Source organism: Actinia tenebrosa, unplaced genomic scaffold, assembly GCF_029948245.1.
Source record: "Actinia tenebrosa isolate PJP-AT-01 unplaced genomic scaffold, QUT_ActTen_1.0 PGA_scaffold17__23_contigs__length_9995812, whole genome shotgun sequence".
NCBI lineage: Eukaryota > Metazoa > Cnidaria > Anthozoa > Actiniaria > Actiniidae > Actinia > Actinia tenebrosa.
In genome coordinates this window covers 6,174,101-6,190,615 of record NW_028292577.1, presented here as the reverse complement: position 1 = coordinate 6,190,615, position 16,515 = coordinate 6,174,101, and the positions used below count along the sequence as shown (strand labels likewise).

Genomic DNA, 16,515 nt, shown 5'->3' with positions numbered 1-16,515 from the left:
ATTGGATATGCAAGTGGTACCTTTGTCTTTAGCTCTGGTATAAAGATCAAAGTGTTTGATGCCCTCCTTGATTAGCTTGTCTGTTACAAGGCTTGTAATGTCAATCTGGAGAGAAGAATTAAGGATTACTTTTAGCCAACTTATTTACTGCCCATTATGCCTGCTGGCATGTAGGGCAGCAACAAGAGATGAAAACTTACATGTACATGTAAATAAGCCAAGAAATAAATGAACAAAGAAATAAACAACTAGCGGATTGATTGGAAAAATGGATGAATGGATTGACACAGAATGATGGGTGTGGAGGGAGGGATGGATGGACAGATTTGAAAGGATTGACATGGGTTCCCTACCTTTCTAACTCTTCTGACAAGTACAGATGCTATATATCTCAGGCTACTACGAAGCTCATCCACAAATGTATCATCTGAACTCAGTTCACTAGGAAATAACATATATTTTTTATTCATAGTTACTAGGCAACCAGGGAATTAAAAAAATGAAACAATAAATGCGGAATAAATGAAGACAGAGTTCATACTACTAGGAGCTTGCAAAATTCCAGGAGTTAAATTTCCTGGAGTTTTACGGAGTATAACTATAAAAATGTCAGCACCATTAGCTCTGAAATTTTAGATCAGAAACACTACAACAGTTTTCCTATAGAACAAGCCACATACTGTACTAAGTGTTGGTCGAGAAAACACTCTTCTTTTTAATTTTATTTGTCTAATATTTAATCTAATACTAATAGAAATTTCAAGGACTTTTGCAGGAGCTGGTGTCAAAAATAAAATGTTCAAGGAGTTTTCCAGGGCCCTGGAAGAAAGTTTCAAAATTCCAGGAATTTTACAGGAATTCCAGAAGCTGTGTGAACCCTGGAAGAAGGTGGGAGGAGGGAGTGTAGTACAGTGTAGGTGAAAAGATGGAAGAGAGAAAGAGGGAGGGAGATAAATAGGGACAGAAAGAAAGAAGAAATGGAGGGAAAAGAAGATGGAAGAGAGAGGGAGGGAGGGAGGGAAGGAGGGAGAGAGGGAGGGAGGGAGGAAGGGAGGGAGGAAGGGAGGAGGGAGGAGAAGGGAGGGAGGGAGGGAGGTAGGGAGGGAGGAAGGGATTCATTATAATTTAGTTCCTCACCTGTACCAACCATACACAAAATTCTTAAGAACCAGGCAAAGAAACTGAAGACAGACAAAAGATCAAATGAATTCTAATGATGCTAATGCTAGTCTTTCAAAACAAACAATTCAGCGGCCATCTTGCCAGGGGGCAAAACAAAACAAAGATGACAGAAAATATATAGAGTTTTGTGTGTTTGTCTTTCTTTTATGGGTGAAGGTGATGGATGTGCCATCTTAATTCATCTTTTGTTGTATTGTTCTCTTTGGTGAGCTGATAATATCAATAGTCCCCTTCACAGTTCCCTGCACCATCTTGAAAGGTAGCCGTACCTTTGCATTGTAGGGAGACGAACGGTGAGCTTGCAATGATAGAGACATGCGAATGATTGTCCTTGGTGTTAAAAAAAGGTCTCTATCATTGCAAGCTCACCGTTCATCTCACTTCAATGCAAAGGTACGGCTACCTTTCAAGATGGCGCAGGGAACTGTGAAGGGGACTATTGACGTCATTACTGTAGCACAGCTTTATTTGCCCCCTGGACGCCCCATAATGTCTACAGTAGGGATCCAAGATGGCTGCTGTATCTTCAAAGTAGTTCATTGATAGAGAATTGAGAAAGGGGAAAATAGGAGGAAGAGGGGTGGGATGAGGACTGAGAAGAAGGGAGCTCCCCAGTCCTATTCCCCTCCTCCTCCCTTCCCCCCTCCCCAAACTGCTGCTGTGCAAGCTAATATAGAACAACATGACAACTAACCTCATCCAGAGCAATATCTACAGATTCTGGTATATTAAGATCAACCCAGGGTTGTATTTTTATTCTTGCTATTTCTGGTCTGAATTTAAACACAATGAATGAAATGAGAACTGAATTTAATAATTTTCATTTGTGATACAATGTACCAAATCCACTAATGGGTGTACTTTCTTCCCTTTTCAGATCCCATGTCATTCTCTTTGTTTGAGTCGTATCAATATTCATGTGTCTCCTCAAACTTAACCATTAATCAAAGAGATCCTACTCTAATAGCCCACTTCCGAGATATGCTTCACTTGTCACGACAAAGGTTTCAGTATGAGGCTATGTGCTAAATCCTCAGTCATTCGTGACAGGCGGTAAGAATTAATTTAATTTTACACATAGCCTCATACTGAAACCTTTGTGCATCACAAGTGAAGCATATCTCAAAAGTGGGCTATTGAAATGATATGGTATGAAAGTGGAAAACATTAGGATCTTGGAAGTGGATATGGTCCAATAGATAGGAATATAATTATTAACTCATAAAAAATTAAACCATAGTAGTGAAATCCAACTTATTAGTGGTCTATCATCAATGCTGTGTTCTCATTGAATTCCATTTGGGCTCAAGGACTAATTGCTATTTTAAAGAAATCTATAAAAAATATATTAAGCTTTAGCTGTTGTATCACAGCATGGGACAATCACAACAGAGCTGGGACTCCAACTAGTTGAGAGCCCAAAGATTCAATTGGAATTTAGAAGTTGATTTTTGAGGAGGGAGAAAAATCAGAGAACCTGTCGAAAAATCCTCAAAGCACAGGAGAGAACCAACATAGCTCTACTCACATATGACACACAAGACCGACAGGACTCAAACCCAGGTCGCATTGGTGAGAGGCAGTGCATTAGTGGAACATGCTACCCGTGCTTTCCCTTTATCTCTCAAAGAGGTATTGCAATTGAATTCATGATAGCTTGATATTCACCATGACACATATTTATACTAGATATCATGGTTAACTTTTCAATTCATTTTCTTTACCTGTGTCTCTGACATCTAGAATTTCCACATATTGTACATCCTTTAGGTGCTAACAACTTTTCATCATCTTCATAAACAACCTAGGAATAACATCAGAGCTAATAGAGTGAGTAAAGTAGATATGTTGGGAAGGTCCCCTTAGGTGCTCACAATTTTTCATCATCTTCATAGACAACCTAGAAATAACACCAGAGCTACACTGTAGTAGAGAGAGCAAAGTAGATACATGGGGGAGGTCCCTACTGTACATATACACCATACCTAGGACAAGAAACTGTAACCATGCAAGTACTGGGAAAATCCAATATCACCAATATATAGCTACAAAAGATATACATATATTCTATACCAGGATGAAGTGGCAAGGCCTCAATTATAGGGGGACAATGTGCCATTTTCCCACCAAATCCACGAGAATCTATGCATATAGCATGAATTGATTAAATTTGGGTGCTGAAAGTTAACTTAGGGGGAGGGGGATATGTGTCCCCTTCCTCCTCCCCTCCCCCCTCCATCTCCTCCATATGCTAGTGCTAGGATAGAAAGCATTTTCTGCATTCAAATCTACCTTTTCTCTGGGTCTATGGTTGATAAGTAGACTTGGAATGCTGGAGAAATAACTAAAACAGAAAAAGAAGTTTGTCTGAATAAACTTTATTTCATAAATTAAGACAAACAATTGCAGTTTATCTACATGATGAACCCTCTCAATCTTTTTTTACAGTATTGCTTTCATCATGCTACAGTACTGTATGCTGTCTGACCCTCCACATTTCTGATAATAAATTCCACTTGACTCAGAAATATTTGATCATTTAATAAAGATGATATCGTACCTTTTACTATACTAAAACCTTACCTGAAAAGAATGTAGCCTCCTCCGATACCAGCAGCTAATATCCATATCCCAATAAGAATAGAAATATACCTTGGATTATGAAACAAACCTGATCAGTACTACGAACTATTAGCCTGTTTTTGTATGCCTGAGTACATGCCTGTAACAGTGTCCGCAGGGAGCCTATAGCTCTGAAGGTAATAACTGCTATACCATAATTCTAGCGCATTCTTGTACGTAAGGTGCAAGAAAATGATTGCTTTTAACATAGTGGAAACAAAACCTTCACTAAAATAACAGTCATGTTTGCGGTCACACAATCTAGATACAAAATATTTTATTTCATACACGTAACTATAAACCAAACCATTTTGTACGCTATGTGTGAATCCAACAGAAACTGAAACCAAACTCAAAATATATTTAGCTGCAAAACTCAGATTGCCTGTTCTGACATATATAATACAAATATTGGGTACATTTAGAATATCATTGATCAACTATCAAGACCTTATTTTTATTTTTTCCTGCTCGTAATTACGAAAAATCAAATTTGACGATATAACTGCTTCAAAATCAAATAATTCATTTCATGCAAAAAGTTTTACCTTTCAAAAAGTCATAACGAAGGTAAGCTTAAATATTTTATACGTCATTACAAATACTTAGATTTAAGCTTAAGTAAGACTTAAATAACTATCCCTTTCACAAAAGTTACATGCTCGAATGTCAACACTACTCTTAAATTTACAATTTCACTTTTTCATCACATTATGCAGAATATGAGGTCATGAGGTCATTCCGACATAGTTTTGGAAGTCCTCGCTTCATCTTGCAGATAAACATGAAATAATCCTATAATTCAACGCTTAATACTTACCTAAAAAACTGGAAAGTGAAGAAGAACAAACAAACAGACCCTGCAGCTAGTATTGGCTTTAGTCTATTGAGGTCTTGTCCCTCAGAACTTTCCATTTTCATTAAACGGAAGTTAGTGTTATGAAGAGATGTTCGTCCGCCATCTTGTTTTCTTGTATAATGACCTCGCTTCTGTGTTGTTGTCAGGTCCAGTACTTTCCCTTTTACCCACGTGTCACTCTCCTGGAAATGTCATTAATGCGTTGCGTATCTCCGTATTTTACTGCATCAGAATTATGAAATAGCGCAGCGCACTGATTCTAATAATAGCTTAAAGATTCGGACAAACATTGTATTCTGTTTAACCGCTACGAGCATTATACGAACCGATTTTATTATTTTTACTTAAAGTTACAATAATAACCCATGTAAACTAAGATCAACTGCGATCGGCTGTGAAAATTATCTGCTGAAAGTAAACTTGTAAGTTTGTTTGTCCGAATTTCGCCTTTGTTTTCGTTTTTATGACGTCATGACTGCGTTGCGCTATTGCGCAATTAGTACACAGGTTTCTTCGTGGCAATTCCCAAGAGTCCTTTGCGGACGTATAATAGAGATCCCGGACAATTGCTAATCGATTTCTAATTTATCAAAGTGATTGATTGGAAGTGGGGCTGGGAATCACGTGTCGAAAATTAATGTCTGCGCATATTTTTTTTATTTTTTCGTTAGTTGCTCAAATTCAAGGCTCAGTGCAGTAGGACTTACTGGGGTATATAAACTGACCAAGAAAGTTCAAGATGCGTGAAAAGATCTTTCTTTTATTTGGCTACTCAAATTTTTAATTTAGCTTCACAAACCAGTATATTCGAAACTAAGAAAATAAGGATTCAAAGCTTCCCGTGACGACGACCCTCAATTCCCCATGGTAGGCGTCTTCACCTTGTTATAAGTCATTTTTATTAGCCAGATTTGTACCTGATATTTAATAATACTAGCGCTATGGATTGTAGAAAGCATAAAAAGGTTTGTTCGAGTTTTAAGTTGGTTTGTGTTATCATATGGATTGAGGTCAGTGGATGTTTAAAAATATGTGGAGCAGGTTACTCAGGAATAGGTTACTCAAAAATAGAAAAGTTTCTCTATTCTATTATTTTAAAAATCAAAAAAGAAAAACTTAAAAAAGGAACAAAAGCGTGAGTAAGTATAATGTTTAGGTCACCCATCCAAGTGCTAACCCTCCTCAGACGAGCTTGACTCAGTATCTTGATCAATGACAACGATTTATCCGCTGGACCACGGTCCCAGGTAGATCAGCATAACAATAGCCATGAAAACAATGCACCAGATAGACTAGACTTTTTAACCGTATTTTTTCAACCGATTCCGTGCGTGGCAGAGATGCAAGGGATTAGCCGATATGGTCTGGGGGCCGGCTGGTCTCTCCCCTGATGCTTCGGCTAGAACATTTTCTTGCGTAATTCGTACAACCCAAGGGCAGAAGGATTTAATCGCCGTCAGGTCCGAAGTCCATACGCCGCCTCAGCTCTGCGGATGTCTCGGGGGTATGGCAAAGTGGGATCGATTATCCTTTTCTTTTTTTTTTTTTTTTTTTTTTTTTTTTTTGTTGGACGTGGACTTGATTCCCACCTTAAGCTTTTTTTAATCTTTAAATCTTGGAGGCACTTTACCAATTTTTCCCCCGGCGATATTGGTACGCCAATACAAATACAACTATACCAATAGAAATAAAATAAAATGAGAAAAATCGGAGTATGAATACACTTCATTTTTCCGATTGCTTTCACTGCAAAGGTTAGATCATATGCTTACGCCAATTCCATGTTTGATAAGAGTACAGACCACAGAAAATGAACCTCGAATCGTTTTTTACCTTACCTCAGCGATTCTGGCTGACAAAATTGGGGTAATTGATCTTGTTGCGTCATGCCGCAAGACCAAGAGAATATTCATATTCTCTTGCGCAAGATCAATTTCACAAGTAGTGTGCATGTTTGCCATAGCCGCCATTTTGGCTTCTGTTGTCATATCAACCAACATGGCTGCTTTTTTATCGTTATTTATTTATCAAGGGAATTTGAGTTCTGCGTAAGTGACTACTCATGTAGTAAATTGATGTTGAACTCCTTGATTGGAATCACACGGTCTCATTTCAACACATCTTGAAGTGACTGGTCATCACGTGATACTGTTTGCTCACATAATCCTGTTAAAAAATTTCAATGTAAAAATATTATTAAGCGCATTTTCAATTTATGTGAAATTGCTGGTCGCAAAAAAGTACTGTAATGGCCGGTTTAGACGGTATAATTTTCGCCTACAACTATCGCGATCGTATACAACACGCTCGCGTCTGTCGTAGGCGAGTTGTAGGCTTGATTTACACGCTACGACTCGAGTTGTAGTATGGTGCGAGCGTGTTGTATACGATAGTTGTAGGCGAAAATTGTACCGTCTAAACCGGCCTTAATACAGGCAACAAATTAGCGCAAACAAGATATTACCAAACCTTTGGTTCATGCTCCACGGGCAACCCAATATCTATAATATTGAGAGCTGCGTATTTCTGGTAGTATGCAATATATGTAGAGGTGGGCTGTTTTATAGCAGTCTCGAACTCGTAATCATTCACCCTAGGCCTTCTGCCCCCGTTCGGGCACCAAGGCGACATGATTCTCAATGCGCATGCGCTCAGAACTTAGCTCTTTGCCTACAGTTGGTTGAGTGTTTTATAGCGTTGTACCAGCTAGCCAAAATGATTAACCTTTATCGTTAACTGACCTTTCATACAGAGGATTTTCAGATTTCATTGGTTTAGGATCAGCTGGTTTAGGGTCTTTTGTTTTCTTCTGTATAATAAAACTGTAAAGGAGCATAAAATACGAACAGTTTATACTGGGCTTCGCACACCACGTGACGGCAGCCATGTTAGATGGCTGGAACAATACAATCGTTTTACATGAGGAATAATTTTATACTCGCGTTTCGAGCTAGTTCTCTGTCGCTTAGGGTTAGCCTCGATTTTTTGCAGAATATTGATGTGTTTCAGTGAAGGTCCATAGAATTTCAAAGTGTTTGTAATTGTTGAAGTTGTGCATTCTTTACTTTACCGTTGGTATTTGTGAATATTTTGACACTAAATGAGGCTAAGCCTGAGTAAATGAGTCTGTAATCAAGACGGAATACAGTGGTAATTTGGAACTTGAAAAAGTCTATTCCCGAGAGCAAAGAGATTTTATCGCTCTGCCATCTATAAACCAAAGGCAACACAGCCCAAGCTGCGTGTATCATAGGCGTGATTGCGTAAGACACCTATTGCATTAAAAATCACTTAAAACCGCAAAGATTTCAATGAGATATAGGATGCATTAGAAGAGCATTAGTAGTATATTTCCTTTTTAGGTTTGGCGCAGGAAAGGGTGTAATAAAATACATTCACGTCTGCCACGCGCGAAGAAGTCCAAAAGTTCCCGCCAAAAAAGTACATGTTTGGTTTGTTTGTTTGTTTGTTTGTTGTGGTTTTTTTTTTTTTTTTTTTTTTTTTTTTTTTTTTTGCGGGAACTTTAAGTTATCGTGATTTTACCTTTCATAAAGTGGATTGTCTGTTTTTAAATCGTGCCTGAAAAATGAAAAAGCATTGCTCAAAAATAAATCCTGAAAGTAAAACGTTGTCAAACGAGTCACGTTGTCTTCCATCTAGCTCTTTATAATTACTGTTCTACGAGGAAGAAAAATTTTATTCTACATTTTCGACTTTCTGCAAGATTGAGCCATTAAAATGAAAGTGTTTCTCAATTCTTGGGGTGCTTCTTACGTCATAGCCACGTCATGTTGGTTAACAATACCAACATGGTGGCTCAGTGTTTCAGTTTTGAGTAATGTGATGTGGTTGCACCCCAAAAATAAAACTCTGAGGACTACTTACGGTGTGGCATAGAGAGGGTTGACCGATTTCTCTAACGTTTTTTCTTCTGCTTCGTCTTTACTTTCTTCTTTATCGTTACTATAAGTGAAAAAATAAAATGTGACCAAAAAATCTTATTGCGATTGTGTGACTTTCGAAAAACTGCGGTTTAGTTTCGTCGCTTTTCCAAACCTATAAGATGTAATAAACGTTCCATTTTAATCGATGCCAAGTTGCCCCACACTTATTATGATAGCATCATTTGACGTCAAAAATATAATGGAAAAATGAGACATGACGTCACATTAATATAATTCTTAGGTGAAGTTGAGTTATTTAGTTTAAAAGCCATAATCAATTCAATTTTGCATTTTGCACACTGGTATGTAATCTCCTATGCAGCAACTCCTATGACGTCAGTTTCATGTACTGATGCAGTCACGAAACATCTCTTACATACAAACATCATACTGGTCATGTCACATCTTCCTAAAATCCTGGTAGGGACCACTGAAGGAGTGGTTTGTAGCTTTCTTCGCTGCAGTAACCGTCATTACCGCCGGTCTAATTTTTCCGGCAGAATCGATCCAAAACTGATGACGGTTGCAAGGGAGACGAGGTGGGTTGCGGTTACTTTAGGACAAATTTAGCCACACCCACTGATCAGGGTGGTAACCCCCTCCCCCTCCCTTAGCTTCTAAACACTAGTAATCAAAATCCTATGAAAAGAAGACATATAAATCGCGCTTGAGCAATGAAGAATTTGCCACGAAAACTTAACAATTTTTATAATTATATCACTGAAACCGAAACTCTATTCAAAAATGTAGTTTTTGTAAAAACTGTTCTTATTTACCAACCTGCAATACGCCAAGCATCCCAGAGTTACCAAGAGACCTGCAACAGTCAAGGCTACTGCAGTAGCAATGATCCATGTCTTGGGCTGTGACTGTCTTTGTTCTGCCTCGGCAGTTACGAGTAGCTTGATTGTAGAACTCTCATTCTTTGGCACAGTTGAACCAACAGTATTTTTCTCTGTTGTAGTCTCAGTAAGAGGAAGAGTCTTTGGAGTACTTGGAATATCAGTTTTGTTTGCTATTATTGTTGTTTCTGTTGTTGCTGTTGTTGTTGTGTTTGCTGTTGTTGTGTTTAACGTTGTTGTTGTTGATGTTGTTGTATTTCTTGTTGGTGTTGCAGTAGTGTTTGCTGTGCTATTGTTTTTGTGTAAATGTGATGTTGCGGGTAGTGCTGTAGTAAGTTCTTCTAGAAATTGAGAAAGATTTGGCCTCGTTACACTCAACTTCTAGTTTCTGCAACATAAACTACCCATTTTGATTCTAAAGTACTACTAAAGGAATACATTCATCATCGTTAAAACACACTTCACTGTGAAATACTTTCTTCTAGAAGAAAATAGAAAGAGTCTCTACTTCTGCAACAAAGTCGTGCAACAAAATCTTGTTGTTTTACGGGGTGGTAATGCGAGCATTCACATTCACTCTGCAACTTACAACGCAATAAACGCTTTGCGCGACAAGTTGTACGATTTTGTTGCTGGTAAGAAGACAAATTCAAATTGAATTGAGATAATCTTACCACTAATGCGCGTAGTCGTGTAGCGGATCTGAAAACCAATGTCGCTTATTCTATAATCGGAGTGAAAATCAAGGATCACTAGGCTGGAGTAAGTGTTTCGTATTCGTGGCGGAGAGTGCATAAACTCTATGCAGTAAATATCGGAAATAGTGTTAGACTGTCTTTTGATGGTAACTTTCAGCCAATCACAGGAACAGTCTAGATTACAGGAAAATGCTGAGGACTCCAATATAAAGTCATCAAAAATCAGAGTGATGTAGTAGTTGTTCGGAACTTCGATTCTCCATTGGCAGTCAAGGTTTTTAGGATACTTTAAAGGATAGTTTGGGGATTGTATCGTTCCTGATAAAGCGGTGATGTGCCAGTTACATGCTGAAATAGAATTATTCGATTATTGTTGGATTTGTGGAGAGGCGGATGAATGAATGGAAGAATAGAAGGAAGGAAGCAATGATCGAAGGACGGATTAAGAAATGGAGGATCGATGGAGAGAGAAATGATTTACAGGTATAAATTTATCAGCATAACAGCCGGGACGGGAAAATTAGGAAGGTAGTGAGGAAGGAAATATAATTTGAAAAGAGGATTACAAGATAACTGAGGAGAAAGACAGAACTAGATATTATTCACATGCCTGCCTGCCTGCCTGCCTGCCTGCCTGCCTGCCTGCCTGCTTGTACTATCGTTACTCACGTGTGTAATAGCAGTAATAAACAGTCATTACACTTCTTTCCTTTTTGTAAGGGTGTGGAGGGTATTGTTTAGCATTACCATCAACCGTGTCATAACCAATATATTCCAGTGTATGCTGCGTCCCCTTGATGTTCTGGCATTTGTCGATACTTTTATCATTGGTCAACAAGAAAAACGGCGCATCATTTGGTAAAGAGATGGCAACTGATGGATTTCCTTTGGTACTGCAACAAAACTTAATCAGAGTATTGACCAAGTAGTCCCCTTTAGGCACTTCACCTATCTGATAGTTAGAATTAGAAAGTCTATCGTTCCAATATAACGACCCTTTTTGAAGCCCAGATGGGCAGTTATCAGACTTCATATACATGCAGTAACTTCCGGTCGGCCATACAGGTCGGCTTTGATCCATGTTGGTCGTATTTTTGAAGCAGAAAGATCGGGCAACACCGTTGTTAGTCGCATTAGCTTGAAAGTGAAACTTCCTTGGTATGGTGGACAATGGATTTAGAGCCTGAAAAATTGTTCCTGTGGCCCATGTGAAGCCGTTCGCAGTTTTAGGGCAGCCATCTTTGGTCTGAGGTAATCCGTACATGCCTGCTGGCCAGAGCTGAGGAGGTGAAGAACCTAGAAAAAGGGGATATTCTTCTTGAGTACAATATTCTTCGTTCAAGTGTGATTCATATAATGCATATCTTCTCAAGCACCACGAATAAACAAAGAAGCATTACTCAAGGGAATGGCATTGGTTCGATTATTTATTCTTATTTAAAAGATATAGTTTTCGCTCATTTTTAAAAATAGCTTACCGTTGCGTGACATGGTAAATGTAACACAATTTAGACTTACAGAACAAAACAAACTAAGATATACCATCTTAAGAATAAAAAAAAGAACTTCAAAGGCTGTCGTTAAATATCAATAATGAAAATTTATAGATACAACATACAAAATACAACATATGATATTTTGGGGGGAGTTTCCCTCTCGTGTTTGATCGGGTCGGCCGGGTCACCGTACCGTACCATCGACATCGCTTTGTAAATCTTATAAAATTTCTTTCAAATGGTAAAATAATGTTCTACTAATAATTAAAAACACCATCAAAAACGACTGAGTGAGATGAATTTATAAATCACACTAACGTCAAACGAAATCGTAGTCTTACTCTTTAAAAACTTAGAAAAAACACCAATTTGAACTAAAAAATAAGCACCTACGATTCAAATAATAATGAAAGAAAATATCCATTGCTAGTGCATTTATTTGATTACCTTCGTCGTATTTCAAAATGCTTAAGCTGTTCGTTTGATTTCATTCTAAACCGCCGTACTAAAAGTTCTTAGTAATTTAGCGATTAAATAATTAATAAGCAACACAACACCTAGAATGGATTGAAAAGCATACCTGCGACAGAAGAGAAGGATGAGGATAGTCCTAAAATAAGTACAAGTATCACCATCAAAACCATGGCTTCATCAGCAGAACTAGTATAATGATATATGGTTGTTTTTTTTAAAGTCCTCCCACTGTTAAATGCATCTTGTGTCATTGATCTGTATTGTTTTATGGATTACGATCTAGCTGCTGACATTCGCTGATGACGTAGCTGATGACAAGCTGATCTCCTGCTTAGCTCGGGACTTGGCCATGGGAGTGTGCTCTTCCCAGGGGTCGAGGATTAGAGATAAAAGAGCTGGGAGAGGAGAGGAGAGGAGAGGAGAGGAGAGCCCAAAGCTTGCAGGGCAGAGAAGAAGAAAACATGTTTGTATAAGAACTCAAGTGGGATGTCGTAACAGGGTTTTATCTTTCCTTATAGTTGGGTTGCCTGTGGCAAAACATATCTTGGCTGCACCGTGGTTGAAAAAGCTTCCAGGCCAGAGAAGAAGAAAACTTGTTTCTATAAGAACTCAAGTGTGATGTCGTAACAGGGTTTTAGTTTTCCTTTAGTTGGGTTGCCTGTGGCAAAACATTTCTCGGCTGCACCGTGATTGGGGAAAAAACGGAAGTACGTTCATGTTCTAGAAACGATAGAACGATAATAGAAGACAAGACGATGCATAAGATATAAAACAATGCACTACTATACAATATATGCATTGTGTATTCGTCGAGAACATGAACTTATAACCGAAAAAGAAAAAAACTGCGTCGATTTGTCATTGCAGTGCATTTTGGGACTGTTGTAAGGGACATATTTTCAAGATGGAGTCTATTTTTAGACTCTTCCACAGTCTCTCGCTCGTCCGTTCCGTCTCCACGCTTAGAGACTGTAACGGTACAATGACAGAAAGGACTTATGGGTCCCGAAAATTTGGACCCGGCGTGCTTTGGGAACCAAAATACTCGTCCACAGTCTCTCTCGTTTTCGCCGCCATCTTGAAAATATTGAAACATGGCTCTAAGCGTGGAGACGGAACGGACGAGCGAGAGACTGTGGAAGAGTCTACGTCTATTTTGTCCCCTAAAGCAGTCCCACAATGCATTTCAATGCAAATTCGACCACCCAGTCTTTTCATCAACCTCGACCTGAACATTGTCGCTCCCGGATCCTCCTCGGTTGTCGTTCCTGCAAGCAGAGGCTCTGAGAAACCCTTGACCGGAGGCAAGGAATATTGCGACCAAGACAAGTCTTTGGCTTTGTGAAATCTACAAATGACGAATTTTTATTTCCCGCTACCTTCGATTATCCAATCAAAAAGAAGATCTATTGTTCTTCTTAAAAGTCAATCAAATTGCGAGAATTTTTCTAGGGTTTCCCAGAGCCTCTGACGGGGAGGAACGACAAACGAGGAGGATCTGGAAACGAGAATGCGACCTGAAAGACAATGGTTGGCGAGCAAGTCGCGTGCATGGACGTTTCAAAACCTCAATATGAGACTGATAAACAAAGTTTATCATTGCTAATTTAATGTGTACTGAATCGGTGGTGGTGGTGGGAGGGTCTACTGAAACAATCCTACAATAGTACCTTTCACAGTTCCCTGCGCCATCTTGAAAGGTAGCTGTGCCTTTGCATCGAAGCGAGACGAACGGTGTACTTACAATCATTTCGATAGAGACCTTTTTTAACACCTTTAACAGTTATTTACAAGTCTCTATGATTGCAAGCTCGCCGTTCGTCTTGCTTTCATGCAAAGGCACGGCTACCCTTAAAGATGGCGCCGGGATCTATGAAAAGGACTATTCCATGCAGTCAATTAGTTTCCGCTTTCAGCAGTCGAGTTTCAGCAGTTTACAAGGTTCAAGTTTCCTGATGAGCTTTGAGATTTTTACAGTACCCCCAAATTCCCGTATCCCTACAACACTATCAGTAACAACTAACAGAAGTAGCTGTCTGATAAAACAAAGCTTGCACGATCGATAATGCAAACACATATTCCATCTTCTACTCACGATTATCTCGGGCTTTGAAATTCAAAATTTTAATTTAAAAAAAAAAAAAAAAAAAAAAAAATGAAGAACAGGGCCCGGCTGTACGAAGGGTGGATAGCGCTATCCGACGGACAAATCTTATCCAGAAAATAAATTTATTGGATAACATCATCAATTTATCCATCCATAAGGATTTATTCATTGGATAGCGCTATCAACCCTTCGTACAACCGTGCCCAGCAATCAGTTATTTAGTACTCATTGTCTTACTGTATTCTCATGAGGAAATAAAATTTGAATATGAAACGCGGAAATTGGTAGTAAAATGACCCCATATATGGTGAAAACTGCCTAATTCAATACGTTCGTGCCAAATTCCATCCATGTTTACCCATGAGCTTTGAACTTTGACAAGTATTTCAGAGTTGTTTTGCTCAAGCTACGAAGGAATAAGATATCTTTGAACTTTGGCAAGTATTTCAGACCGGACTGGTTGTTTTGCTCAAGCTACGAAGGAATAAAATATCTAATACTTTTGTAAGGAAAAAGATTGCCAAATTATCATTGAGGACCGGCTGATATCAGTGCATGTCGTTGTGCCTTAAAAGCTGGATTTTTCCCCAAATATATATACAAGTTATAAAAAAATCATGAAATAAGCTGATAGCTCAGATAATGAATGATTGGCATCCTCAATTGTTTCAGCATTGAAGAAACAACACACTACATGAAACATTGCATGTTTATAAAAATGGTCGTTTGGATCGACCTACCTGAGTGCCCGGCCCAAGATAATGTTACCATTTTACAGGTATAAATTGGAGCTTGCATCTCAGTTTGATTAATTCAGAAGTCGTTGGCTTTGACTGTCTTTTCAGAACCGTGGAATATAAACTTGTTCAGACCTAAGAGGTATGTATATCTCATCTCTTTCTTATTTCCGCTTTCGGCTCACTTCGAATTCGTTCCTCCCATCTTTTTCTTGCCGTCTCCCTCTTTCACTCTCTTGTACCGTCTTTCTCCTTCAATATCTTAACTCTTAATCATATTCGCTTACATCTTTGCTCTAAATTTGGTTTTTTATCTGTTGCTTGCAAAAAGCGCCAATGGATAAACAGCAATCTGCTAATGAATTTTCTCGGTGTAAGATATATATATGTATAGAAGTATAGTACAGTTTACACTTAATTTTATTTCCAAAACAAGCACTATTGCATATTATGTATAACAGCAAGGTTGTAGTTGCTATGGAATTGTCTTTAGGATTCTCGAAAATTTCGAAATTTCTTCTCACAACTCCTCATCCCCTACGCCTGGTTTATGTCACTGCTCCGCTAAAGTCCTAGAGATACTTATACTAGCCGATATATGCAGCCTTGGTATACAACACGAGCGATTGCCTAGTAGAATAAAATAGATTAAAGTCCTGTAGAGTAGGGTACTGACGGAAATTCATCGACAAAAAAATTAATAATAGCAGATTCAGAAGTCTGGAAAGTAATTCGGTTTTATTCTAATTATTGTCATGGAATGATTCTTAAACTAATTTTCTTTTATAGATTCAGTTCAGTGATCATTAACCATGAGGACCTTTCAAACTTTCTTGGTGTTAATGTTGCTGGTTGTGTACTCGTCAGCGTGGCTTTTTAGCAGCTCTCGAGAAAATGCAGAGAAAGCAGACAAGAACTACGAAAACAGCCCAGCTGAACGCTTCGTTGCTAAATCATTTGGTGACGAGCTTCCCAAGATGAGAGATGATCTGATCAGGCGCAAGAATAACGGGGAGGGCTTTATTGAGCGTCATTATAATGCATGGAAAAATGGAAACAACTGGGATGTGGATGAGAACAATGACGCCAAGGAAGATGGTGACCCAGAACCGAGAACCTGATAGAATATGAACGTCAAGGCGAGAAAACACGTTGAAGACTTGCAAACGTTAATGGCAAACTTTAAAAGGACTGAACAATGGAATTAACTAGTAGTGACTGAAATAAAACAAGTAGAATGTATTGTTATTGTGATTAAAAAGCCTAAACTAAAGAATGAATGCATTTTGTCTGTCGTTTTGACTTTCCGGGGTTTGTGAACAAATTCGAGAGAAAAGAATAAGATTAATAAGAGAAGAGAAAAGAGGTTAAGATTTAAAAAAGCTTAAGGTGGGATTCAAGTCTACGTCCACCCAAAAAAAGGAAAAAAAAAAGAAAAAAAAGAAAGAAAAATCGATCCCACTTTGCCATACCCCCGAGACATCCGCAGAGCTGAGGCGGCGTATGGACTTCGGACCTGACGGCGATTAAATCCTTCTGCCCTTGAGTTGTACG

The 16,515-nt window shown here is 38.6% G+C and overlaps 3 protein-coding genes across 5 annotated transcripts in view; 1 reads left to right on the top strand and 2 right to left on the bottom strand.

Moving 5' to 3' along the window:
• LOC116291156 (sorting nexin-14) overlaps positions 1-4,770 on the bottom strand; it is a 37,612-nt gene extending 32,842 nt beyond the window's left edge. For all 3 annotated transcript variants that reach the window (XM_089031909.1, XM_089031910.1, XM_089031908.1), the window contains exons 1-8: positions 4,625-4,770; positions 3,766-3,834; positions 3,475-3,526; positions 2,907-2,986; positions 1,877-1,955; positions 1,138-1,181; positions 354-441; positions 21-105 (exon numbers count right to left, since the gene is read on the bottom strand). In XM_089031909.1, the coding sequence (XP_088888035.1) occupies positions 21-105; positions 354-441; positions 1,138-1,181; positions 1,877-1,955; positions 2,907-2,986; positions 3,475-3,526; positions 3,766-3,834; positions 4,625-4,725 (598 nt within the window). In that variant the 5' untranslated portion in view covers positions 4,726-4,770. The remainder of the gene's footprint in view (positions 1-20; positions 106-353; positions 442-1,137; positions 1,182-1,876; positions 1,956-2,906; positions 2,987-3,474; positions 3,527-3,765; positions 3,835-4,624) is intronic.
• A 1,423-nt stretch (positions 4,771-6,193) lies between these two features.
• Positions 6,194-12,302, bottom strand: LOC116291151 (uncharacterized). Its single transcript, XM_089032045.1, has 9 exons — positions 12,224-12,302; positions 10,817-11,443; positions 10,124-10,495; positions 9,388-9,790; positions 8,669-8,719; positions 8,549-8,626; positions 8,207-8,242; positions 7,405-7,485; positions 6,194-6,829 (listed from the first exon to the last, which is right to left on the bottom strand). Exons 1-9 carry the CDS (start codon positions 12,285-12,287, stop codon positions 6,820-6,822), a joined length of 1,722 nt encoding a protein of 573 aa, XP_088888171.1. The 5' UTR covers positions 12,288-12,302; the 3' UTR covers positions 6,194-6,819.
• Positions 12,303-15,019: 2,717 nt separating this feature from the next.
• On the top strand, positions 15,020-16,241 carry LOC116291155 (uncharacterized). Its single transcript, XM_089031936.1, has 2 exons — positions 15,020-15,103; positions 15,751-16,241. The coding sequence occupies exon 2, from the start codon at positions 15,774-15,776 to the stop codon at positions 16,080-16,082; it is 309 nt and encodes a 102-aa protein (XP_088888062.1). The 5' UTR covers positions 15,020-15,103; positions 15,751-15,773; the 3' UTR covers positions 16,083-16,241.
• Positions 16,242-16,515: the final 274 nt, after the last annotated feature.